General features: G+C 60.7%; 1 protein-coding gene across 6 annotated transcripts in view; it reads left to right on the top strand.

Annotated features, from left to right (window-relative positions):
* The window catches only part of BEGAIN (brain enriched guanylate kinase associated), a 44,867-nt gene continuing 21,184 nt past the window's right edge, over positions 1,861 to 25,543 (top strand). For 2 of the 6 annotated variants that reach the window (XM_021099733.1, XM_021099730.1), the window contains exons 1-2: positions 17,279 to 18,021; positions 19,254 to 19,282. In XM_021099733.1, the coding sequence (XP_020955392.1) occupies positions 17,962 to 18,021; positions 19,254 to 19,282 (89 nt within the window). In that variant the 5' untranslated portion in view covers positions 17,279 to 17,961. Of the gene's footprint in view, positions 1,920 to 17,278; positions 18,022 to 18,551; positions 18,712 to 19,253; positions 19,283 to 25,543 lie in introns of those variants that run through there. The other 4 variants (XM_021099731.1, XM_021099734.1, XM_021099732.1 and 1 more) reach the window with 4 other exon arrangements.

Below are 25,543 nucleotides of genomic sequence, written 5' to 3'. Positions count from 1 at the left end.
CCTTCACCCGACGCATGGCCTGAACAGTGTCAGAAAGGGCAGGAGTGGCAGTCGCAGAGCCTGCAAGCGCAGGTGCGCCTAAAACAGCCCCAGAGGAGGGATTTAAAGAGCCTGCACTCTCAGCAGCCACCTGGCATTTTGTCCTGATGGCAGGCCCTGGGCACCTATCCGTGGTCCTCTGATGCTCACCCCACCCCTGGGACTTGGAAAGCTCCCTGCACTTCTCCTTCTCTGTTTGGTACTCAGTAATGTCCCCAGGGCCTGGGCGGGAGGAGGGAGGGAATCTGCCTCAACGCTAAGTGACTCCGGTCAGCTGCTGGCTCTTTTTTCTCTCCCCCTTTTATTGTTTTTCTCACTTTCCCTGCTGTCGATGCCTTTTCACAGCGCTGTCCTGCGCCGGCAGGTAGCAACCTACTCCCTCCCCTAATTAAGCAAAAGTGGATGGAAACTGCGAAGTGTACAAATATCAAGTGTAAGATGGATGATGGGGGTGGCTGCACAACAAGGCGAATTACCTAATGGCACGGAACTGTCCAATGGCAAATGGCTAAAGTGGTCCATTTTCTGTTATATACATTTTACCACCATCAGGTCAAAAACACATCAAGTTTCCCTCGGCAGCATCCTGTCATCGGCCATGTGCTTGAGAGTTACATACACAGGTGTGAATAAAGAGGGCACAGGTCCTGAGGGAGGACAAAGGTCAAGTGAACCTTGCGACCTCTCTTTCCACCAGCCAGGATCCTTTGCGGCCGCCTTGGGGTTTTTCCAGGGTTCGGATGCTGGTTGCTGCTGGGCTGGCCGGGCTGGCAGGCTTTTCCACCGGCCCCGAGAGCTCTGATGCGCTCCGAACTGAGGCTGGTTCTTGAGGAGGCCCCGGCCTGGCCCGGACCATCAGGAGCCCCCTACCCAGTGCCTCAGGGAGGAAAGGCTGTGGTCCCCCCACCCCGGCACCCTTCCTCAGGGCCACGACTGGGCCAGCCTGGAGCTCTGCTGGAGTGGGGGTGCTCCAGCTGGCAGATCTGGGAGCTGCACTGACCCATCGAGAGGACACCTCCTTTTTCCGAGAGCTGGGGTGCCGGGAGGGGGTGCCCCTTCTCATCACTTGACTGCCTTCCCGCCGGTGGGTCAGGTCAGGCAGAGAGCAAAAGTGGGGCAGGCACCCGCCCTGATGGAGGGGGCTGCGACTGGGAGATGTGACAGAGCAAGGCGGAGGGGTGACCTGGCAGGTCTTGCCCTCCCCTCATTTTCTACATTTGTGAAGTGTGAGCCCCGGGAGGACGGGGATCCCCTGTGCCTGGAGCAGTGCCGGTATACAGTAGGCGGTCAATACGTGTTGAAGGACGGAACGAATGCATGGACTCATGGGTGCGACGGGTCCAGTCCTGCGGCTCCTGGTTCCAAAGGCCCATTCACTCTTTCCCTCAGCGCTCCCCTCGTGCATTCATTCCTCACTCATTCGTTCCTCCCGCACACGCCGCACTCATTCATTCACGCGCTCCGCCATTCACGCTCACGCGGGTTCATTCACTCCCTCCCGGGCTCCGGGGGCCACGTGGCGCCCCGCGTGCCCCGGTCCGGTCCCGCGCCCCCCAAGTGCGCCCGGGCTGGGCGCTGCGGGGGGAGCCGCTGAATCAGCCGCGGCTGCGCGGGGCCGGGGCTGGCGGGGAGCCGGGCTGGGGGCGGGGGGCGGGCGCTCCCTGCGGGAAGCCGGGCGGGGTGGGGGAGCCCCGGCCGCGCCGGCTCCGGGCGCGCTCGGCCTCGGCGGGGAGGGCCCCGGGCCGGGGGCGGCGGCGGCGGCGGCGGCGGCGGCAGGACCGGAGCGCGGCGGCGGCGGCGGCGGCGGCAGCGGCGAGCGGCGCGGCTGCCCCGGGGCCATGTGGACGGGCGGCCGCCGGCCGGGCCGGCTCCGCCGGGCGGTAAGTACCTGCGAGCCGGGAGGGCAGGGCCCGGACACCCGCGCGGAGGCGGGGCGGGCGCCACCCACGCGGCAGGGCGGTCTCTGCACGGCGGGCGCCGGAGGCGGCCCGCGGGCCCCCTCCCGCCAGGGGGGCGACTGTCCAGCCTCCTGTCCCTGCCCGCGGCGCCCCCTCCGGTGCGGGTGCGCCCGGGCCCCGCCAGGAACGCTTGACCGGCCGCGGGGGGCACTGGCGGGGCGGGCGCTCGGCCTCGGCGCGCTGCCCTGCCCCCCCCAGCACGACCCCGCGCGGCCGGCCGGCGCGAACATCTGGGTGCGAGTGCGGGGTCCTCGCCCCCTGCCACGTGCTTCCCTGCGGCGCGAGGGATGAAAGGCGGTTCGGACCGGGCAGGGTGCTGGGGGGTCCAGGACGAGGCCTGGGGATCTGGGATCCGCCGCTGTCCCGGGCGGACGGGCGGGGCGGGCGGCCAGGGTGCAGACAGACCCCCTCCTGCCCGGGGTCAGGGCTTGGTGAGGCCGCCCGCCCGGGACTGGTCACGGAGCTGGAAGGAGGCTGAAGCAGGGGCTGGCTCATTGAGCGTGTGCAGAGCATTTGCGGAGCGTTTGCAGCGCGTTTGCAGCGCGGACCCCCTGGGTCACATTCAGTACCTGCAGGCCAAGTACTCTCTGAGTTAGAAGCGAGGAAACTGAGGCTCAGGGAGGGGAGGGCGAGCCCGGGCCGCTCAGCTGAAGCTTCCACCCTCCCTGAACCCCAGCACTGTTGGACGAGAATTGCTGCCTTAGCGTTTCCGCTTCCTGCCTGGTTTAGAGGTGTTTCCTTCCTCCTCTGGGCCCCACCCCATCCCCAGTGTGGTTTCTTTGGGGGCAGGAACAGCGTGGGTGACATCCTGGAGTCTCCTGGACCAGCAGGATGGGAGCAGAGCAGGCACCCAGGAGTGACGGGGGGTGGCTGAATGAGCTGTGCCTGCAGAGGTGGAGCCCTGGCTGGCCAAGGTCAGCCACAGACCAGGTCTGGGCCGACCACAGCTGACCAGGCCAGGGTGCCCCCCGGCAGGTGGCACAGGGTCTCCAGGGGCCTGGCTGCTGTGATGGCCCCAGTGCCCTAGATCTCTGAGGTGCGTGCACAGGTCCTAGCCCTTCCCTGGGCCCTAGAGCGACCCTCCCACCCCCAACACCTGCAGCAGAGTCCTTCCCACTCGCAGCACCGGCGAGGACTGTGGAAGAAAGGCCGTTGAACACTGCGGTGTGCCGACCCCGCCAGGCCCGGTGTGGCACTGCCGGCCGGGGCAAGTGGCCCATGGAGGCGGCTCTGCCTGGCATCTGTGACGCACAGGGCGGGGAGGCAGCAGCCTGGGCCCTGGCAGCGGCCCCGAAAACCCTTAATTTTCCCGACTCTCACTATAATCAGGGCGGCACAGAAAAGCAGGCACGGTGGCAGATGCGGCTTCTTCCCGGCTGTGCCGGCGCGCCGGGTGAGGAGGGGCGGCCGCGCCGCTGCCGAGGGCCCTCGAGAGCCATTGTCTCCTATTTATAGATTCCCGCACTCTGCGTCCCTCGGATCCTCTGAACCTGGAGCTGTTCGCACCTGGGACGCTGAGTGGGCAGGGCCGGGGCCGCCTCGGGCGTCAGTGGTACGGGTCTGGCTTTCCCCGGGCTGGGCAGGGGAGTGGCACGTGTCCAGGTCATGGAGGAGGGAGTCGGAGCAGTCAGGCGGATGACCCTGCACCCAGTCTCAAAGACGGTTGGGCACGGGGTCTGGCCCACAACAGCTGCCGTGTTCGGAGCACCTACTATGTGTCAGGCCTGTAGCAGCATTTTCCTGCGTCATCTCCACGGCGACACTTTGAAGTAGCGTCCCTACTCCTAGAGGCGCTCAGTCAAGGTTAGAAATGAATGAATGAGGGGGAGGCAAGAACCCCAGGGCTTGGTTGGCTTCCCAAATTCCAGGAGGCTCTTGAAGCCCAGGGGCTGAGTAGGAGTTGAAGGGGGGAGGGGGAGGAGCAGGAGAGATGCAGCCTGGGTCAAGGCCAGGGGTGAGAGGGCAGACTGAGGAACAGAGCAGAAGCAGTGCTGCTGGAGTACGGAGGTCAAGGGCATGGCCAGGGGGTCGGGTGTAAAGAGCCCTGGGGACAAATCCAAGGGTGACCCAGGCTCACTGTATTGGTCTAGCATTGCCCTCTGGGCCCCCTCCTGGTGGGGAGCCTCGGAGAGAGGCCCGGTTGGGAGACTGGAGCCTTAGGTTCCAGTGCGTCCTCTGCCGCTGATCTGCTGTGTGACCTTGAGCAACGCCGCACCCTCTCTGGGGCTCCGGGTCGGAGACACAGCCCCTCTTAGTCAGAGGCGTGGCTTCTTTGGCCTGAGAACAGACCCTGGATGGTAGGTAGCCTGTGGCGGCAAAAGTTGACCAGAGCTGTGTCTGTTGGTTCACTGTTACAGGAATAAATGAGCGAGTGAGTGAACGAGTGGGTGACTTCTGCATCCTCTGGTGTCCCCCCCCCGCCCACCGCATGCACCCCCACCCTGCCCTGCTCATCAGGACCATGTAAATGACTCTGACACTGACCTCGCCCTTCGGAATCTCACAGTCCGCAGGAAGATACGGACTTTGATTGGCCCAGCAGGGGTGAGGAGGGTGACTGATGGGGGCCTTCCCTGCACCACCCCCTCCAGGAAGGGGCCCCAGCAGTGGCCCAGCCACACAGGCCATGCACCTGGAGGCTCCCAACGCAGTCTGCCGAGGTTCTCGGGATGGACATCAGCTAGTGCCCAGCTCTAGCAGTCATTTGCTCAGTTAACTGGCCTTGAACCAACTCATGGGTGGAGATGGGCCAGGCCTGGGCCTGCCTGGGGGAGACAGACACAGAAAGCTCCAGACCCGCTGCAGGTGGTGGGGTGGGATCCCAGCACGTCCAGATGGAGAAGCAACATGGGATGGATGGCAGGGGCCATCGGCCGGTGGGTCATAGGTAGATGGATGCTGATGGGAGGCACGTAGCTGGACAGTGGATGGATAGATGGCAAGCTAGAAGGACAGATGCCTAGTGGGCGAGATTGATGGAGAGGTGGCAAGAGAGGGATGGATGAGTGGGTGGATGGAAGACCTGATCAGGAGACATGGCTGGATGGATAGACAAGCTCTCGGTGGATGGGTCTGTGGCTGGGTTGATAGATGGGAGAAATGGATTTCTGGTGCCTATGACAAGGTGGATAAACGAGTGGATGGAAGGATGGAAAACAGATGGATAGATGTCAGTGGAAGAATAAAGAGCTGCATGGATGCAGAAGTACAGGTCAGAGGATGGATGGATGCAGGCATGGGAAAATGGATGGATGCTCCATGGATACAGTCGATGCACGGATGCCGGGTTAGATGGGTGGAGACGACGACCAATGAAATGATGGCTCTACAAATGGATGGGTGGATGGATGGATGCGGGAAGAGTGGATGGGTAGGTGCTTGAGGATGTGTTAGTGAATGCACGGATTCAGGCGTGGAAGGGTGGACCAGTGCACGAACGGGCACATGTCAATGGATGGCTGCATCCATGGATGGACAGATGGATGTGTGGATACAAGAGACAAATGACAAGGATGCATGAATGGGCACACGCTAGCAGGTGAATGGTTACAGGGATGGATGTGCGGAAGGATGAGGGGGTGGGGCATCTCGCTCACGTAACCCTTGGCCCCTCCCGTTCCATGACCCCATAGCAGGGAGACCGCGGGGCTGGGGATGAGCAGGGGCCTTCAGGCCTCTCCAGTTATGCTGGAGGACATGCTCTGGGAATGATAAAGCAGCAGTACAGCCTCTTGTAAAGACAGGTGGCCAGCGGGGACTCCTGCAGGGAGCGCCTTGTCCCGGGGGACTTCCAGGAAGTGTGCACCCCTTCTGAGGAAGAAAGGCTAGGGCAGAGTTCAGAGCACAGAGGCTGGTGCCACGTGGCACGGACGTGGATGCTGGCATCTGTGGCCACCCTCGAGGGTTCTCAGGCCAGTACAGAAATATCCGGAAGCAGAGGCAGGATGGTTAAAAGCACCGGTGTGAGACTCCCCAGACTCAGAATGTCCTCATCAGTAAGTGAGGGGAATGGTAACGGAACTTCTCCCCTGGAAAGAGGGGCGCTTGGAAGGTGACTGCACGCCTGCCGGTGTTTGCTGCAGTGCCTGGCACATGGCAGGCCGAGGCTGTTTACCAGTCCCCCCTCAGAGCCCGCGGCCTCCGCCATGAACTCGGGTAGCAAGTCCTAGCTCGGGGGTTACCGCGCGGATGGGCCAAGTGATGTTGGCACTGGTGATGCTCAGCCTGCCCTGCCCTCTGACCCCACAGGGTCCCACTAGTGCCCTGTGGCCGGGTCTTCTTGTTCCAGCCCCACAAGGCCACCAGAGCTGCACCCTCCTCTCTCAGAGCCCACAGACCCCCGCTGGCCATCCTTGCGAGCAGGGTGGGGCCAGGTGGTGGAGGAGGGGCTGCGGGGTCCAGGACTGAAAAGGGGCCTGAGTGCCTGACCTCTGGGGTCCCCATCCTGAGTCTGCCACATCTGAGGCACGTGACCGCAAAGTCCTCGTAAGACTCTGCTTCTTTAAGCACAAAACGAGTTCACAGCTGTCCCACCTCACAGGCCTGGGTGAGGATGTGGGTGATGTCGGGGAGCCTGGCACACAATAGGGGCTCAGAAAGGGGGCTGAACCAGATGAGTGAGAGGCAGGGGCTGCTGCCGCAGGAGCCAGGAGCCCTTCAGTCCGGGCTGCTGAAAGGTGAGCAGGCCCAGCCTGCGAGCCACGGCAGCTGACAGCATCCTCCGGGGCCTCGGGCCCAGGCGGCTGAGAGCCAGTGGGTTGTTATGACAACAGGAACTTGTCTGATGCAGCCAGCAACTCTGGGAGAGGCTCAGAGGACCGGCTGGCCAGGGCCCGCGAAACATTCCGGCGACCACACATACCAGGGGGATGGCAAATGAGAGCCCTCTGCTAGTGGGTCCTGAGGTCCTACCAGACCCCAGGCTCTGTGCTGAAGGCGCCCAGCACATCCTCTCACTATACCACTGCCCCAGGCCTGGGTACCACGCTGTCCCCATGTGGTGATGCGGAGGGGACATGACTTGCCCAAGGTCAGTCGGGGTGCTGGAGGTGGATTTGACCTTGGGTCTGCCGGCCTCCAAGTTTTCTTCCCACTGCTTGTGGAGCAGGGCTGGATGACTGCTGCTAGCGAGGGGCTTGTCTCAGTGTAAAGGGGTGGCCTTCAGGGGAGTGTCAGGGTGCTGGGGGACACGGTGGCCTTCCCAGGAGCCTGAGACCCCTGAAGCCCCATGTCCTCCCAGAGCCTTGCCCAGAGGAGGCCCACCCCAGGCTGGGGATGCTTGGGAACGGACGCTCTGAACCTGGGCTGCGTTCACTTATTCATCGAAGAACTACCTGCTGAGCACCTACTATGTGCCTGGCCCTGTGCAGAGAGCTAGGTAGAGTGGTGTGAACGTCTGGGGGAAACACATCATAAAATCACAATCGGGGCTCACCTTAGGAGGAGAGCAGCGTTCTAAGAGGCTGTTGCAGAGGTACTGATCCGATCTGGGCCATGGGAAGGGGCCGGCTGTTGAGCTGAGGCCCTGAAAGTTAGATGAGAGTTAGACGACCCGAAGCAGGGGAAGGGAGAGGGAGTGAGAGTGCTCCTGGCGGAGGGAGCAGCAAGCGCAAAGGCCCTGAGACCCCTGAGCGCGTGGCATGTCCAGGAACTGGATGGAAGTTCCTGGGGTGGGGGTGGGGCAGGTGCAGAAGGCACCGGGCACTCAGGGCCTCGCAGGGCATGTGAGTGTGTGACATTGGCTGGTTATCTGGCTTGTGATTTTAAAAATTCACACTGGCATGTTCATGGGGTAGGCCAGGCTGGACTATGATGGAGTCAGGGGCCCCCGAGAAGGGTGTTTACAGGTATCCCGGTGAGACATGGTGGCACCCGGGGCAAGCAATGCGACGGTGGGATGGAGAAGAGAGACTGAATAGTCAGGGCCTGGTGGTTAGGGATGTGGGGCTGGGGTGGGGGCCGTCCGTCTCTGTCTTGGGCAGCTGAGCTCATGAAGCTTTTCAGAGGTTCAGATATTCAGTGCTATGGGGCATCCAGGGGCCCCAGAAAAGAAAGAGTCCCTAGCACTTGATGTGAGGCATCCAGGCGCTGCCAGAGGGCAGAGGACCCCGGGTGCACAGCCACGAGCAGGCAGTGCCCCAGAGAGCCTAGGCCATACTCCAAGCAGCACCAGAAGTGGGACTGGAGGTCATGGCCAACGGCCTGGGGCTGCCACCCCCTAGAGAGCCTTCCTTTGACGCACGCAACCGTATCCCAGGAAGGAGCCCTGCCTGGCCCCTGGCTTCCTGGGATGCCAGGATGGGCGTGTCTCCCTTCACACAAAGGGGCAAGTGCCCAGGCCTGGCTTTAGCCTTTCTCTGGGGTCACCTCCCGACCCCACTCCCCACCTAAGGACAGCCTGGGCCCCCACGTGCCAAAGGCTCTTGTCTCATAGTGTTGGCAACCATGATTCCTCAGCTTATGCCCTGTGTGTCAGTACAGAATTGCACACAGCTGCAAGTAACAGAGACTGGAAATAACCAAGGCTTAAATAAAACAGACAGTTATTTCTCTCAAATTAAAGAAGTGCCAGGGGCAGGTCCAGGGCTGGTGTGATGACTCAGTGGTCATCAAGAACCCAGGTTCTTGTGTCTTTCTGCTCTTCCAGCCTTTATATATGGCTTCTGCTGCAAGCTTGCCTCACGGTGCAATATGGCTGCCATAGCTCCAACCATCACCTGCATGTTCCAGATAAGAAACCAGAGGGTTGGGAGTGGTAGCAAAAAGGGCACAGGCAAGCTTTCTGATCCCTTTTAAGGGGCTCTCCCAGCAGCTTAAATATGAATGCAATAATTTCTGTTTATATCTTTTGGGCTACCCCACCTGCAAAGAAGCCTGGGAAATGCAGCCTTTAACTTGCCTCCCAGCATAAAAGGAGGCATCTTCACTGTGGCAGGGTGGGAGGACAATGGGCAACCAGCAGTCTCCACCCCACTCTCCCGTCTGCCAAATGGCTGTAGTGCTAATGTCCCCTCCTTCTGGCCCCCCTTTCACCCTGGCAGGACAGTTGTCATGGCTGTCTGTGTACTGCCTGCCTCCTGCGTCCCTGCACCCAGCACCACAGCTGGCAGAGATGAGGAGTCATGGTGAGGTGTGTGAGGCTCCCCCAGCCCCTGGCACACAGCAGGTGCTCGTCCAGCGCGGGCTGCCTCCCCGGGCAGTCGCAGCGCCCAGGACATGACCTTTCCTTCTCCAGCACATTCCAAGCCCTGAAGCCCAGCTCCTGTGTAGTGAGAATCAATTTAGAGGGCGGAGGCCCCCTGCCACGTGCTCTCTGGATCGATGGGGGCGGGCGTTCAGCCGATCGCTCTGGCCAGTGAGGGACCAGTGGCCCTGACCCTTCCCCGCAGAGGGCGTAGGGATCCCAGCCCCGCGGGAGGAGAGAAGTGGGGCCCAGTGAGGAACGTGGAGAGGCCTGACCTGTGGCTGACCAAGAAGGATGCTCTTGGGGGCCGGCTCCCAGGCACGGGGGCCTGACCCCGGCAGCCCCAGGGAGCACAGCCATGGCTCCCTCATGGAGCCCAGGGCTGAAGCCCCCAGAAAGGAGGCCTGCAGAGAGGCCCCTCGGAGCCACAAGCCGAGCCCCGCCTCAGACCGGAACCCCCAGGGCCCACCGTCTCACCCCAGCTGGGCCGCACAGCCTGGCCAGCAGGAAACAAAGATGCCACCTGGCCCGCCACCCACCTCAGAGCCCCTGGGCACGGACAGCAGCACGGTTACCGGCCCCCTCGCCCGCCTGGGCCGCCGACGGGAGGCCAGGCTGCCCTTCTCCCGGTTCCTGGATGAGGTCACGGTGCGGGTGCTGGACCCCGAGACCCTGGAGGCCTTCCGAGGGCCCAGAGGCCGCAGCCCGGAGCCCTCCCCAGATGAGCCAGCCCCAGGCCTGGTCCAGGAGCCCCTCTCAGGAGCTGCAGGCCCAGAGAAGACCCTGGCCCTGAACCCCCAGCTGCCCTCAGAGGCTCCAAGCCAGGCCACAGAGACCAATGAGCCTCACGGGAGCAACGGCAAGCCTGAAGGCCCAGCTGCCTCCCCGCAGAGGCCTCCGAGCAGGGTGAGTCTCAGCCGCAGCCCATCCCCCAGCAGGCAGCTGGACAGAGTCTGCGGTGGCCCTTCCCTCCTCCCCTGCCGGTCCCCGCCAGTTCTGGCTGACCCCATCCCAGTCCCCACATCACACCGCTCTCAGGATCACAGTCTCGGGAAAGACCTTAGGCACGAAAGAATGAATCTCTAAGATGAGCTTTCTGGCTCTGGGACAGGCAGGCTCTTTCTGGACTGAGTGTGCAGGGGGAAACAACAACGATAGCCATAATAATACCTCCCCCACTGGCAGAGCGCTTGGTGCTTTAACACGAGGTTTCAGATGATTATTCCTTTGAACTTTTGATGCCCAGACCCATCCACGTGACATAGGATATCGCAGTCTGGCCAGGCAGACAGGTGGGTCCACGTCCTTCCTAGCTGCCCATTGCATGGAGTTGGAAACTAGGACTCTGAGAAGTGACCGCTTGTCCCTGGGGAGTCTGGACTCGGACTAAGATCTTCATAGCTGAGTAGCCCCTCAGCACCCCCGCCACTCGCACACGCTCTGGCCTCAGACAGATGAGCAGAAAAATCCCGGGAGAGCTGCTCAGCTGGCCTGGGGGACCGGGTTGTGCAGAGCGTCAGCTTGGCAGCACCCACCTCGGCGCTGACCTTCCAGCTCCGAACCATCTGTGCCCCCTGGGGCCAGGGTGGGTCCTGAGGGGCTCTGGGGGACATTAGCTGCTCACCCAGGCCCCTCCCACCATGGCCTCCCTGCAGGGAGAGGTCGTTTTAAAAACCAAATTCCATGTGGTATCGAGAACGGGTGCTGGCTGAGCGCTTCCCAGCATTGTGGCTTCAGTGCAGCCCCAGCTGTCAGGGCCACCCTTTGGCCCCCACGGGACAGGGGAGGTCACTAGAGGAAGCGGGGTTGGACACAGGCCGCCTTGGCCTCCCCCTCCCCCCTCTGCTCCTAGGCGCTTTTCTCCGGTGATTCGACCTGCCTTGTTTTGTTTTTCTTTTTGTTTTTTGTCTTTCTGCCTTTTCTAGGGCCGATCCCGCGTCACATGGAGGTTCCCAGGCTAGGAGTCGAATCAGAGCTGTAGCCACCAGCCTTTGCCAGAGCCACAGCAATGTGGGATCCGAGCCGCGTCTGTAACCTACATCACAGCTCATGGCAACACCAGATTCTTAACCCACTGAGCAAGGCCAGGCTCGAACCCGCAACCTCATGGTTCCTAGTCGGGTTCATTAACCACTGAGCCACAACAGGAACTCCTCGACCTGCCTTTTGGTCCAGGAAGAGCCCGGATGCAGCCTGGCTGGGGGGAGGGGAGCTCTGGGTATTCGAAGCCCACCAGCCTTTCCCCTGGGGTCTGCTGTGCTAGCTGGGCCTCGCTCAGCCAGGGAGCTCTCAGCTCTGGGTAGACTCGGCTCAAGGATCTGCTACCTGCTGTGTGATCCACCCAGGTCAGCCACTGGCTCTACACCCCCGTTTCCCTGGAAAGGCAGTGATGGCCATGACCTTTCTTCTCCTGGTCACAGGAAAAGCATCAGCAGGCACCCAATAAGCATCGTTTCCCCAGCCTCCTCCACCAGGGCCTGGCATCCTGGGCCCCCCTCTTCTCTGCTCTAGGCTCTGCACACAAAGCAGACCTCACTCTGGGGACCACTGGGTCCCAGGGGAGCCCCAGGACGCCCAGGCCTCTGGAGGATTCTATCTCGGGTTTCCTCGCACATACCTCCTGGGGCTGCCAAGCAGCACAGGGCCTCGGGGACCTGTGGGGCTCCTGAGCAGGTGCTGGGGGGTGGGGCTCTGTCCTGGGCCCTAGCCAGAATGTCCTTCCCAAGGACCTGGTGTTGGCTTCTTGAAGCGGGAGCTGGGAACCAGCCCCCACCCCACCGCAGCCTCATGTCACATGGTGAGCGTCTACCCTGGGCCCCGCGGCTCCAGCCTTGCGTCAAACACTCAAAATAAGCCGGTGAGACATCCTAGGATCAGACCCATTTCCCAGACCAGGAACTGAGGCTCAGAGAGCCGGGGCCCAGCAGGTCTCGGCAGGGCTGTGCCCCGGCTCAGTGGACCACATTCCCCCAGGGTCTGGTGTGTGCGGTGAGCAGTTAGAGCTAATGGGTTGAAAGTGCCTGGGCACAGCAGGAATCCAGTCCCTAGGACGGGGACAGCCGTGAAGGGATGAGAATTGTCCCTTTACCACGTCCCGCCTGTCCTCCTGGCACTGACAGTTCCCGGGGCGAAAGTTGAGCTTTGGGCAGGCAGGGCAGACCCCCGCTTCCTGTCACCAGTCCGAAAGCTCTTCCTCGAGGACGATACCTGGAGCCCGCCTTGAACCACCGCAGGGAGGAAGCCACAGAGCCAGGGGGCTTGAGCTTTAGTTCTGCTTCTGTCCCTTCTGGCCGAGTGGTCATGGGGGACTCTGATCCCCCCTGCATTGCCCAGTCAACAAGAAGCCACTGCAGATGGCCTCCGGGACCTCCAGCTGTCCCTGTCACAGACCTGGTAGCAAAGGCTCAAGCCAGCAAAAGAGGCAGAAGAGAGCAGGGCAGGGTCACAGGAGGAGAGGCGGGCCGGGGACTCCGAAGCGGCCTCGGTGGCGTCGTGACAAGACCCTGGGTCCCAGGTCTGGAAGTCCCCAGAGAATCACTGGGACACTGTCTGTCCGAGGGGCTCTCCCGAGGGACCTCCAGCAGGCCCCTCGGCCCTCTAGCCCCAGGCCCCCCCTCTGTGGGGCAGGCGTAAGGTGTGCAGGCGCCTCCCCCAGGGGAGGACCCCGAGGCGCCTCTGGGGGGGCAGCTGCTTCCCTGCTCCCCAACCGTTGCCACGTGGGAATGTGGGCCGGATTGCCAGATCTTCCAAAATTTCAGTAGAAGCCAAAAATATGGATTTTAAAATGTAAACTCTCCCAATTTTTAAACGTTGGCTCAAATGTTTAAAAAAAAAATTAAAACCCTCTTGCAGGCCAAATACAACATGCTGGTGGGCCAGATTTAGCTCAGGAGGCCAGTTTGCAGCCACGGGCCTAGTCCATCTGCACGGGCACCCTGGCCCTGCCGAGGCCCCGCAGGGCCCCAGGAGGTGGAGGGGTGGGGGCAGGGCACGGGGCACCTCTCCGCCTGCAGCGAGGTCCTCTAGGATCCCAAGGCGAAGGACATTCTTGGCCCCATCTGGAGACAGCCCCAAGCCAAGGTTGGGGTTCAAGTCCCCAACTTGCCCAGTGACCTGGGATCAGTACTTGCTCCTCCCCCATCCATCAGGGAAGGCAGGGAGAGCCTGCTGGCTCCCCTTGGTGTTCCCAGTAAGGTCCTGGGGCCAGACCCACTTGTGCCCAGCACAGGTGAGCCCTGTGGGGGATGCTGAGGTTCACGAGGCCGGCTGCCCACCCAGGACACAGTCTGTGACACCGCCGCTCTCCTCCCGCCTGCCCTTCACTGAGCTCGTGGTCTCCTGTGCTGGCCCCGCCCCCTCCCTGAACCCCCACCTGGCAGAGCCCCTCCTTCCCCTCCTCTGAGCTCCCCCCTTGGGTCGTCTCTTCCAGCGTCTCCGTCCGTGAGGGCCACTCGCAGTGTCTCATCGCCTGGACCCTCCTCTGAACTCCGAACCCTTGTCCCCACCCCCTTGTCCATGTCCCCACTGGGAGGTCTGGACCTGAACCAGGATCGTCTCCCCACCACACCCCCTTCCGGCCACTCGGGCCCAAACCCATGTGGTGATGCTTCTTCCCATATCCCCCACCGTCTGTCCGGGCGTCGGAGCACCTCTCCCACCTCCACCCTGGCCCCCACTCACCTGGATTTGTGTGGGTACCTCCGGCTGGGCTCCTCGAACCCTGCACTCACCCTCCCCACCCCGTGTGACCTCAGCACAGCAGCCTGGGGACTACTCTTCTGCCCGGCCCGGTGGAGACTCTGACTTACTCAAGATAGAAGCCAAAGTCCTGACAGTGGCTCACAAGGCCCCCACCTGGGTCTCTGCTCCCCAAACTCAGGGCAGGAGGGCCACTGCCCTGACATCCCAGGTCATCCGCCTCCCCCAACTCCTGCAAGAATATCAGCATCCTGAGAGCAGAGAAGATGCTCCAGTCTAGTTTGTTTACTGCTGAGTCTCCTAGTACAAGGCACAGAGTGAATGTTTGTTGAATGAATGCAAGAAGGCAAGGAGTGGTGTAAGACGTCTTAGAAGGGGGTCCGCCCTGAGTGATGACGTTGAAAGGCTGGCTCTGAGGATCATCACCACCAACCCTGTCCCCAAGACAGTCCCCTCACACACACCTCTGCCTTGTCACTCAGAACATCTTTGGAAGATTTTTCATCTTTCCTAAATGAAGGATTGAGCTCAGAGAGGTTGAGAGTTTAGCCCAAGGTCACAGAGTTGCATAGGATGCCCAAGTCTCTGTCAGGGGGAGGTGAGTGGCCCCTGTCTTGGCCACACTGGGGTTGTCCCCTGGCCTCACGTCTGCTCTCTGTTCTCTTGGCTTCTTCCTCCCACCCCTTGGAGCACGAGGGAACAGGATAAGGAGGAAACCAATAGAGCTGGAGCTCGGAGTAGATCCAAGGAGCCCAGGGGGTTCCTGAGGGAGGGCAGGGACTGGCCCAGGGTCACAGGGTCAGTTGGAGGCAGAGGGGGCCGTCAGCACCCAGCAGCCCCCTTCCTGAGCTGCTCCTACTTCTCTTGTCAGTTTCGGGATCACAGGATTTGAGGGGAAAGAGGGGCCAGTGGAGGAGTCACGGAGCAGGACTGACCCCGGCAGAGCTCTGTGCTGATGTGCGCTGCCGGTACCCAGTGGGCTCACATGCCACCATCCCTCCCTTCCCCACCCCCCGGCGTGGGATGGGCTTGGGGGAGGGGCATGGGTCGATGTGTATAAGTGATAGGGACCTTGAGAGCAGACCAGAGGCTGCTCGAGGTGGAGAGCAGATGCCACTGGCTGGGGATTAAGAGCAACTGCATTCATTCAGGCATTTGCTCATCGGAAGCCTCTGTGCCAGGCTCTAGGGAAAGATGCAGTGGCTGGAGCAGGAGGCTCTGCTGTCCACAGAGACAGGGGCAGGGCGGGGGGAGGCGAGTGACCAAGAAGCTTGAATCCAAAGGGACACGGCACAGTTGGAAATGGTGTGGTGGGGAGAGGGGCCACTTTCGCTGAGTGGTCAGTCAAGGGAGGCACCAGCCCTGCAAAGATCCAGGCAGAGGGGAGCAGTGCAAAGGCCCTGAGGCAGGAGTGAGCCAGGTGACTTGGGACCAGCAAGGTGGCCGGGGTGGCCACTGTGTGCCAGGGGACGTGGTCAGAGGGTGAGGAAGGGCCAAGGCGGTACTTATAGGCTCCTCATGGAGGCTCAGCATGTGGCACAGTGGCCTCCCTGCATGGCCCCTTGGGAGCACCGCCCAGCTGCTTTGGTCACCATGCCCAGGTACCACCGGGAGGACAGCAGCTTAGGAGGCAGCTCCCAACCTCCATGCTTCTGCACTGAAGCTGGAGGGGTTTGCCTCTTGGAGCCTCTGTTTTTGCATCTGTAGAATGGGGCTGTAAGGCCCAACCTCGCAAAGTCACTGTGAGCAGTAGAGGGGGTTGGCTTCCTGAACAGGGTCAGAGGCTGTGCTGGCAACGGAGCAGGCAACAACAGGGTGGACGGGCCTGTATCGGACCCTCCGGGTCTCCCAGGCCACAGGGAAAGGAAGCAGGAGGGAGGTAGCGGGGCTGCGGTGGTCTGCAGGGGGGCTCAGAACAGGGCTCAGGGGGTGGGGGTGGGCATTCAGAGCAGCGGGGACCAGCGCCGGCAGAGACATGGGAGGGAGAGACAGCTGGCGGGCTGAGGCGGGAACGCATGGTGAGCCCCGTTTGGCTTGTGCGATGCGGGACGTAAAGATGGCCACTGGGCTGGACTAGCCAGAGGGGACAAGAGCAGAGGTCAGCGCAGACGGTGACAAGGTCACAGGTGCACTGCAGGAAGAGCTGTGGGGCAGTGAGTAGGGGGTGAACCGAGGTATAGACCATCCCTCTGAGAGCCCCCAAAGTGCCCACCTGTGTTCCCACCTACAGCAGGAGAGTTCTGGCGGGGGGGGGGTCCCCTGCTATAGGGGCCAAATGGGGCCCTGAGGCTATTTTCTGCCCCATCATTTCACAATGGGGACCTTGGACTTCTCACAGGCCCCTCATAGTCATGGCCCCAGCACCCCCTGCTCCCCCGCCCCCCTTCTTTTAATAGAGACCCCACCTCTCACCTGAGACCCAGGCAGTGTCCCCCTTCTCCTCCGCCCAGCCCACCAGGCAGGCCTCTGCCAGCCTCGGGTGACTCTGAGCAATCACTTCGTGCTCCGGCCTGGGGTCCCCCTCCACAAGAGAGCATCTCCCAGGAACAGTCCCAGATCCCGTGGTTTTGAACTAGAGTCGAAAAGTAGAACGCGGGGCTCTGGCCCCACACCGAGACCATCACCAAAGGCACAGCACCTCCCCACAGGGCCGGCCCCACACAGCTGGGACTGCACTTGGCACAGGCGCCCAGAGCTTCTAGTGCCCCTCCCAACCCCTGGGCCAGGTGCCGCGTCAGCCCCGGGACACAGCTGGGAAAGACACAGGCCCTGCCCAGGGAGCACACATCTGTGGGGTGGCCCAAAGCCACCAACTCCGCTGGGTCTCCATGGAGGGCTGCCTGGAGGAGGCAGCCTTAAGTGTTGAGGGCAGTGGTTACCACACAGGCCCTGGGCCGGGGGAGAATTTGAGACTTGGTGGTACAATCAGAGCCAGACTTCAGGGTCTGGATTGGTGGAGGGAATGAAGGGGCTGCTGAGGTGCTGAGGCTGGGCCCCCCCGGCATTCCCTGTCAACTTTGTGCCCCACCCCACCTGCCCCCCACCCCTGCCACAGCCAAGTCAGCAGCCTCTCCCAGAGCCCCTTCCCGGGGGAGGAAATTCCCAGACAGGCCTTTTAGAAGAGCTGAACCATTCAATATCAATAATTAATGCTAGATTTTTATAATTAAATTTTAATACATTCTTATTAATTTTAGACAAACTCCCTGGCAGGTCATTCACTGTGAGTGATGGAGGCTACCAGAGCCCCAGGCAGGGCATCCCCCGCCTTTGGGTGGGCAGGGTCCCTAGGGTGTGGGGTCTAGGCCCAGCCGGGCTGGCTCTCCGAGCTCTGCTCTCCTGATCTGGGAAATGGGAGTGACTGCTTCCTGAGGAAGAGCTGGACCAGGCGCGGAGTGCGCAGGGCTGCTGGGTGGTGGTGTCATCGTCATCTCTGCTGTTCTGCTGCCGGGTGGCCTCCCAGGACCTGAGTCGCCGTTGCGTTGCTCAACCATTAGCCCCTGGAGGGCAGGGCTCTCACCTCATTTGCTGCCGCCTCCCCATCCCAAGAACTGAGCCCAGAGCTAATGAACGCGGAGGCACCGTGGGTGGATGATGGAACACTTGGACTTTTGGGGTTGAGGCTGACCCTCGCATCCCGGGGCTCCTCCCCCCCTGCGTTGGCCGGCTGGAGGCCAGGCCTGCTGGGTGCCCGGGGGTGCCCTGGAAGGACCAGGGCTCCAGCTGGAACTCACAGCCAGAAGAGAAGAGGCAGGAAAAGACACGCCACAGAGGTGTAGGATTCAAGCATGCATTGTCCGTGTTTATTGAGCGCCTGCTGTATGCTGGGATCTAGTATGCTGAGCGCGGTGATGGGAACCTGGGAAAGGTGGGCCTGGGTACATAGGGGGCGTCGGGGAGGTGTTGGCCAATCGGCCAGCTCTTTGTCTTGGGGGAGGAGGGTATATAGAGGGGTCTGGGCTCGTGGTCTCCGACAACTTTTAGAGCGTCAGAGACTGTGTCTGGCTGCCAATCCAGACGCCTTGGGGAGCCGCTCCTCTGAAATTCCTTCCCGCACGCACCCCAGACCCTCCGCAGTCCGTGATGCAGAAGGGCAATAGAGCGCCTCGCCGTGCTCCCTCTGCCCCCACCCCCAGCGTGCAGGTGAGGAAACTGAGGCCCGGGGAGTCTCGGGAGGGGCCTGATCGAGAACCCGGGGAGTTGGTGGCCGAGCCTGGAGGAGGCCCCCGGGCCGGGCCTTCCAGCTCGGCGCTGGCGGCCGGGCTGCGCCCTCGGCCGGCGGGGCGGTGGGGGAGGCGGCGTGGGGCCCGGACCGGAGCGGAGCGCGCTCCCGGCGGACGCGGCGGCGGCGCCCGGCGCGAGGGGCCGGGATGGGCGGTCATCAGTCTTCCCAGGTGTGTCGCTTGGTCCCTGGGCTCAGTCCCCCGTCCCCCTTTAAAGGTGGGCAAGGTACGGAAAGACGGGAAAAAGCCCCCGGGAGTGGCCTCTCCCTCCCTGCGCCCCCAGCTCCGCGCAGGAAGTGCGATCCCGCCCGGGCCGCTCGCAGTCCCTGTACTTCGCCGGCGCCCGCAGGGTTAACTGCAGCGGGTGGGCCCCCCGCCCGGCCCGCAGAGGGGCTGCTGGACTGCGCTGGGCTGGGCGGGGAGGGTCTCCAAGCCGCGCGCGTGTGGGTCTGCGCAAGCCCGGCAGGGAGCCCCGCCGGCGAGTCGGGTGCGCAAGGGTTAATCCCTTGGGCCCGGGAGGGGCGAGCCAGGCCCGGACCCCAGAAGCTGAGGGCAGCAGGGTCCCTGATAGAGGAGTCTGAGCTTTCGACTGCTAGCACCCTCGGATCGTGTGCGTATCAGGTTCTGCACTCCCGTACGGCCCCCAGTTGCCCGATTTGAACATTCTCCGACTCGAAAATTCTGCAATTCCGGGCTAGGCTTCCTCTGGGAGGGAGCGCGGGGCTGGAAGGGTTAACGGGCGGGGTGGGGCGAGGAGGGGGGAGAGCAGCGGGGGCCGCGGCCGCGGGAGAGTTGACGCGGCGGGGCCAAGTCCCCTCTCTTTCGGGCTTGCGCGTCTGGGATCGCCCCAGGCAGTGCAGTCCCGCGTCCCCGAGCCAGCCCCTTCCTCTCCCCGGGGGGCGTAACTCGGGTGCGTGGCGGCCCGGGCAGGCTCACCTGTTACTCGGCCGAGGCCCCACGCACCGCTGAGTCCCAGGGACCGCAGCCGGGGAGTATGGGCTGGGGGCGCGCGGGCCGGACTTTCCAACAACCGAGCCGCCCGGGGGTGCCCGGTCGCTGCGCCCGCCTGTGCCCGCGGTGCCCAGCTCCGCCCGGCGCGGCCGCGGAGCGCACGCCTCCTGCCTGCTGACCCTCTCGTTTGGTTTCTCGCAGGCCTCTGCCGCAGACATGGAGAAACTCAGGTGAGTGGAGCGTCTTCAGTGCCTCGGCTCCCGGGCCGGGGTCGGGGACGGGGCGCCGGGGCGGGCGAGGGGAGAGGGCTGTGCCCGAGCGCATCTACGGCCCGCGGCTGCCCGGCGGGGCTGGCCGGGGCCGGGGTGCCTGTGTGTGATGCGTGTGTGAGTGCGCGCGTGGCTAGACAGTGGGAGCCCCGCGCGAGGGGTCCGCGGCCGGGCCGGGGCCAATGCGGCTGGGGGTGGGGGTGCGCCAGCCAGGGCCGGGCGGCCCGCGAGTGGGTCCCCGCGATCCCCCGTGCCCCGTCCTGGGCTCTCGATTGTCCCCCGGGACCCTCAGGGCTTCTGTTGCTGCAATTACGCACCCGATCACCGGGGCCCGCCGCCCCTCCCCACCCCCCAGCTGACACTTGCGGGGTTCTGAGCTTTTAAGTTATTGCTTCGTGGGGATGGGGGTGGGGGATGGAGTCCAAGCTGCTGGCCGAGGCGGTCGCGTCTTGGAGCCATTTTGGGGGAACCCCGCGACGGCATCGGGCATCCGGGGTGTGCCCCCCTCGGCCTCCCTCCCGGAGCTAAACTTTGAGCCTTTGCGGATTCCACCCGGCTCCCTTAGGGGCAGCCCCCCCGGGGGATCAATTGATCTGACTATTCACGATTTCCCTTGGCCACCCTGAGCCCCCCCCCCCTTTGGGAACAACCCTCCTGTTTTCCTTCCTGAGTCTGAGACTACGTAGCGTGGGCAGGAGGCCCAGCTTTGGGTGCTGGGTCTCAGGACTATCAACCCTGGTGCCTTGGTTGGGGGGGGGGTCTCTCCGGCCCCTCCCTCCACCTCCTCCCCGCCCCCCCAAGACCAGGATCCGCATCCCTGGGGAGGCAGCTAGGTAGCAGGTGCATCCATTGCCCAAGGGCGGGGCACCGACAGAGCCCCGCTTGTGGGGGGGGCAGGTCCCCGCAATGGGGGGAGGGGGGCTAGAACCCTCCTGGGTGACCCTCATTGCTGTGGATGAGTGCCCAGGTGGGAGCCCGGGGACAGGTGGGCTCATACAGAGGCCCCAGACTGGACATGAGAGCAGGGCCATCTTCTGGCCACCGAGCTGGAGTGCAGCCCTCCCCTGTGGGTCCCCCGGGGCCGAAACCCATTTGTCTTGGGGCCGGAGGAGAGGTCCAGTCTCTTAGGTCGTAGGACCTCAGACCCAAAGCCAGATGTCCATAGGCAGGTCCACCTTGTCATGGTCAAGGTCTAGATGGCATGATAAGGGCCAGAGAGGCAGCCCTGTCTCTGGCCACATAGATGAGCCCAGTCCTGAACCCAGAGCTCTAACCCCAGGCTAGAACGCTCCCTGCTACCCCTATTGGCTATTTTCTTGCCAGAACCCCCACCCGATTGGGGTCTCTGTGGGGGAGGGGTCACTACTTAGCTGGGACTTGAAAATAAAGGTAGCATCATGGGGCACCGTGAGACCAGCCTCTGGGGGGGGGGGTCCCCTCCAGGATCCTCTTTCTCTTTCCCTCTCTCTCTATGCCCAGCCAAGGCTCTTGAGCACCTGCCCCTGTGCTCTGGACAGTAGAGACAGAGATATGGCCCCACCTGGCTAGGAGCACAGGTGAGCCAGGTGGGCAGTGGGCAGTCTCCTTCCGGGGGGGGGGGGCAGAGGGCTTCCCTGAGCTGAATCCTGAAGGCTAGTGGCAGTGGCTAGGGCCCAGACTTTGGGGCTACACTGAGCCACATGGCCCCTCAGTGGAGGCAGAGCTCTGGAGTCCATGAGATTGGGGGTCCCGTGTGGCCAGGACCCAGCGTAGCCCCCCAGAACTGGGGAGCAGCCTGCCCTCCTCTCTCCTCTCCCTCTCACCTGGTTAGTGGTCTCAGAGCTGCCTCGAGGGCCTTTCTGAGCTATTCCTTCCCAGCCAGTGCTGGGGCTGCCCCTGTAGGGGTCTGGCCTGCATTTAGGGCCAGGGGTCCAGGACCAAGAGCCCCGAGGGATGTAGGGAACGTTGGTCAGCCTGGCCTCCCACAGAGTAGATCACAGGGTATGGGGTCCTCTGGTAAAGTCCTGACCTTCTCTGGGGCTCAGTTTCCTCATCTGTGAAGTGGGTACCCTCACCACCCCCACCCTGCAGGGCCTCACCGGGGACCTGGCCCACAGCAGGGCCCTCCGAACTACATGACCGTGGGTTCCTAGGCAGGTAAAGATTCATTTGTGGTCACAGCGAAGGTGGTCCCCTGAGCCAGGGTGCTGCCTCTTGCCCACATTGCAGGCTGGGCCTAGGAATCTGAATTGAGCTCCAAGAGGGCAGGCTCTTTGCCATCCAATATTTGCCCCCCCCACACACACACAGATATCCCTCCAGTGCCTGGTCTGGCCCATGGGAGGATCCGATAAATATTTGTTGAATGAGTGAAAGACTGTGTCATTGTGACCCTCAGTGGCTCCCTCTGTGGGCAGGCACAGAGCTGAGGCTCCCCCTGCCCTAGCCCCTCTGCCTGAGTCCCTCTCCTTGCCACCCCCCCCCACTACAGCCCCACATCTGAGTCCGGAACTAGCTGTCATTTTCGTGCTCCTCCGCCTTTGCCCATTCTGTTCCCTCTACTCAGAATGCCCTTCCACCCACCTTCTTATCCACATGACAAACGAGTTGTCCTTCCTGTCATCTTTTCTCTGTGGCTTTTGTGACCCTCTTGTCCCTCACCCCCAAGTGGGCTCATTCTCCCTCTGTGTACCCGGTCCCACCCTGGCACTGAGGCAGGTCAGTTCTCCAGAACAGGGACCCAGGCTCCTCAGCACATCCTCCCAGGGGATCCCATGTTGGAGACACTGGCCCAGGGAAGCAGGGAGGGCTTCCTGGAAGCAGAGAGCCTCGAGCCAGGGCTTAATGGATGACTAGGAGTTTGCAAGGAGGACAGACAGGAGGAGCCTTCCAAGAGGTGCAGAGTCCTGGGATAGCCTAAGGCAGCAAGGGTACATTCAGGGAGACCGGTGAGGGGTGGGGAGCTGAGGTCGGTGGGGTGTCCCCTGTCCTCCCGCCCAGATGGCAGCCCGGTGATCAGAGCCTGGGGTCGAGTTCTCCAGCCCACAGCACCTGGCGGGGGCTGGCCCACAGGAAGGCTCCCCCCTACCCCCCGGGGTCTGGCACCCTCGCCTCTGGCCTGATGTGTGCCCCCTGCCTCTCGCTCCCTCAGCTGTCCTGCCTCTGACGCTTGAAACACTCTTCTTGTCACCCTCAAATATTCGCAGATATTAGCGTGTCCGGGCTGGCTCTGCACGCGGAGCTGGCGGCGGCGGCGGCGGCGGCGGCGGCGGCGGCGCCGCAGCTAATCCCCAAGTTAATCCCCCCTCTGCACGGGGTCCCCCTGCCTTCGCGCCACCGTGGCCGCTTTGCCGCGTGCCTTTTAGCAAACCACGTCCTCTGAGTGAGCCTCAGTCCCCTCCTGGGTCACACAGCAAAGTGGATCAGTCACCTTGCGTGGCACCTGGGACACCGAAGGTCCCCAGCAAACCCAGAGCTATTCCTATTCCCAGTCCACCCTCCCCCGCCCCCCTGCCTGCGGGATAATTTTTCAAAGTTGCGAATTGCGAGAGAAAAGACACATAGAGAAAAAGTCAGAAACCTCTGGGCAGTTTAGAGATTAACTTTCGGGTGACCATCACTCAGGTCAAGAAGCCCCCCCAAGAATGCTGCCGGCCCCCCAGGGCCCCCCCACCAGGACCCTTCCCGATCACAGCCCCCGGCCCCTCCCGGGAGGTGTCCAGGACCCCGGCTTTTGTAATAAGCGGTTGTCTGCTTTCTTCCCGGCTTGGCCGCCCAAGAGTATCCCTCACCGACTTCGTCTGGTTCTGCCTGGTCTGGAACTTCACATGCACGGTGTCTTTTAGCCTGTGCTTTTCAGGTTGGCTTTTTTTTTTTTTTTTTTTTTTCCGTCAAAACATCATGTTTTCGAGAGCGTCCGTCCGTAGCGTGTGTGGAGCTGTCCATGGCTGGTGTCTCGGGGACGGCGTTTGCGAGGGAAGTCGCTGCCATCTGTTTGTTCGCGGATGGACGTCCGGGCGCCTTCCAGCCTGGACCCCTGTGAATGAAGCGGCCCGGCCATCCCCGAGCAGGTGCTGGGGCACCTGCAGCGCTCCCGGGGGGACCCCGGGGCGGCAGGGCTGGAGCGCAGGCCCCGCGCCCGGGCCGGCGCTGCGAGCTGAGGCCACACCCTCCCCGCGGGAGCCGGACTTGCTGCAGCTCCGCCGCCGCCCCGGCTGGGCTGTCAGGCCGCAGGCTGGGAGCTGCTCCTCGGGGCGGCGAGCATCGCGCGGCCCTGCATTACCGCCCCTTTGGGCTTCCTCGTGTGTGACTTCTGTGTGTTTTTCCATCAAGTTGTCGCATTGATGTGGAGCTCTTCAGAGAGCCCTTGGCAGTCGCATGTGTGGCAAATGCACCTCCCGCTGGTTGCTCGTTTCTCCCTCTTTCAGCCGGTCCTCTGATGAACACAAGTTCCTAATTTTAATTCTGTTGATTTCCCTTGAATGTTTTAGGCTTTTACTTTGGATGAAAGCTTTTGGGGTCTTGTTTAAGAAACCCTTCTGATGTCATGAAGCTATGGGAAGCGATTTTGGGGTGCGGTTTTGAGGTTGGGGTCCTTTTTGTCATTGTTCTTTCTTTTTTTCTTTTTCTTTTTTTTTTTTTGCCTTTTTTTTTTTTTTTTTTTTTTTTTTTTGCTTTTGGTTTAGTTCTGGCTTGGGGGTTTTGGTATGGGGTTGGTTTTTTTATTTTTTTTTGGCTTTTTTCCTATTTTTTATTTATTTATTTTTGTTTGTTTTTCCTGTTTGGGGCTTTCAAAATTGTTTTGTGTTTCTTGTTTTGGGTTTTTTGGTTTGGGGTTTTTAAAATTATTTTGTTTTTCTTGTTTGGTTTTTTGGTTTGGGGTAATTTTTTATTTTCTTGTTTTAGGGTTTGTAATTTTTTTCCTTTGGGGGTTTGGTTTGGAGGGTTTAAAATTTTTTGTTTTTCTTAAAATTTTTTTTTCTCTCTTTTTTTTTTTTTTTTTTTGCTTTTCTTATTTGGGGAGGTTTTTTGAGGGGTTAACTTTTTCTTTTCTTGTTTTGGGGTTTTTTTGGTTTGGGGGTTTTAATTTTTTCTATTGTTTTGGGCGTTTGGTTTTTGGGGGTTTGGTTTAGGGGGTTTAAAATTTTTGTTTTTCTTGTCTTGGGGTTTTTTAGTTTGGGGATTTTTAATTTTTGTTTTTCTTGTATTTTCAAGATTTTTGAGGGGTTTTGAATCCTGAATTTTTTTGTTTTTCTTGTTTGGGGGTTATTTTTTGAGGGGGTTAATTTTTTGTTTTCCTTATTTTGGGATTTTTTTTTTTTTTTTGGTTTGGGTTTTTAAATTTTTGTTTTTGGTATTTTGGAGATTTGTGGGGGGTGGGTTTTAATTTTTTTTTGTTTTTCTTGTTGGGGGCTGGTTTTGGGGTTTTTTTAATTTTTTGTTTTTCTGGTATGGGTTTTTGGGGGGTTCTTTAAATTTTTTTCTGTTTTCTGGAGCTTTGGGCTTTTTTAAATTTTTTGGTTTTCTTGTTATAGGGGTTTTGAGGTTTAAATTGGGGGGGTTTGTATTTTGGAGCTTTGGGGGTTGAGTTTTTAAATTTTTTCTTGTTTCAGTTTTTTTTTGTTTTGGGTTTTTAATTTTTAATTTTTCTCGTTTTGGGGGTTTTTTGCTTTTCTTGTTTTGGGTTTTGGGGTTTTTTAATTTTTGTTTTTCTTGTTTGGGGTTCTGGGTTTTTTAAATTTGGGGGGCTTTTTGTATTTTGGAGATTTGGGTTTTTTTGAGTTTGTAATTTCTTGTTTTTCTTGTTTTTTGGAGTTTTTTTATGTTGGGAGTTTGTGGGTTTTTTGCTTTTTGTGGTTTTGTTTTTGTTTTTTGCTTTTTTGGTTTTTTTTGGCATTGGGGCTTTTGGTTTGTGTGGGGGGCTTGGGTGGGGGGTTGTATGTTTGTGTTTTTTCATATTGACACCCAAATGTTCAGGCCGTGCTCTTTGATTCATCTGTGTCACCAATATCTGTTGCAGTGCTGCCCATGCCTGATGCTGGTCTCCATGCTGGGGATACTATGGGGAGTGCCAGGCTGACGTCCCAGAGGTAGAGACAGACGGTTGTCAGGTGTCATCGCATAGATGGCAGATCACACTGACCGCACCTCCAAAGACTCTCCCTCACCCACTCCCCTCCAGCCACCAGGCCCCTGCTGTTTCCCAAGGACAGCGCAGGCTCCTGCCTCAGGGCCTTTGCACAT

The sequence above is a fragment of the Sus scrofa genome, chromosome 7 (genome assembly GCF_000003025.6).
Source record: "Sus scrofa isolate TJ Tabasco breed Duroc chromosome 7, Sscrofa11.1, whole genome shotgun sequence".
NCBI lineage: Eukaryota > Metazoa > Chordata > Mammalia > Artiodactyla > Suidae > Sus > Sus scrofa.
The sequence above is the reverse complement of the archived record's forward strand: the minus strand, read 5'-3'. Positions and strand labels throughout refer to the sequence as shown.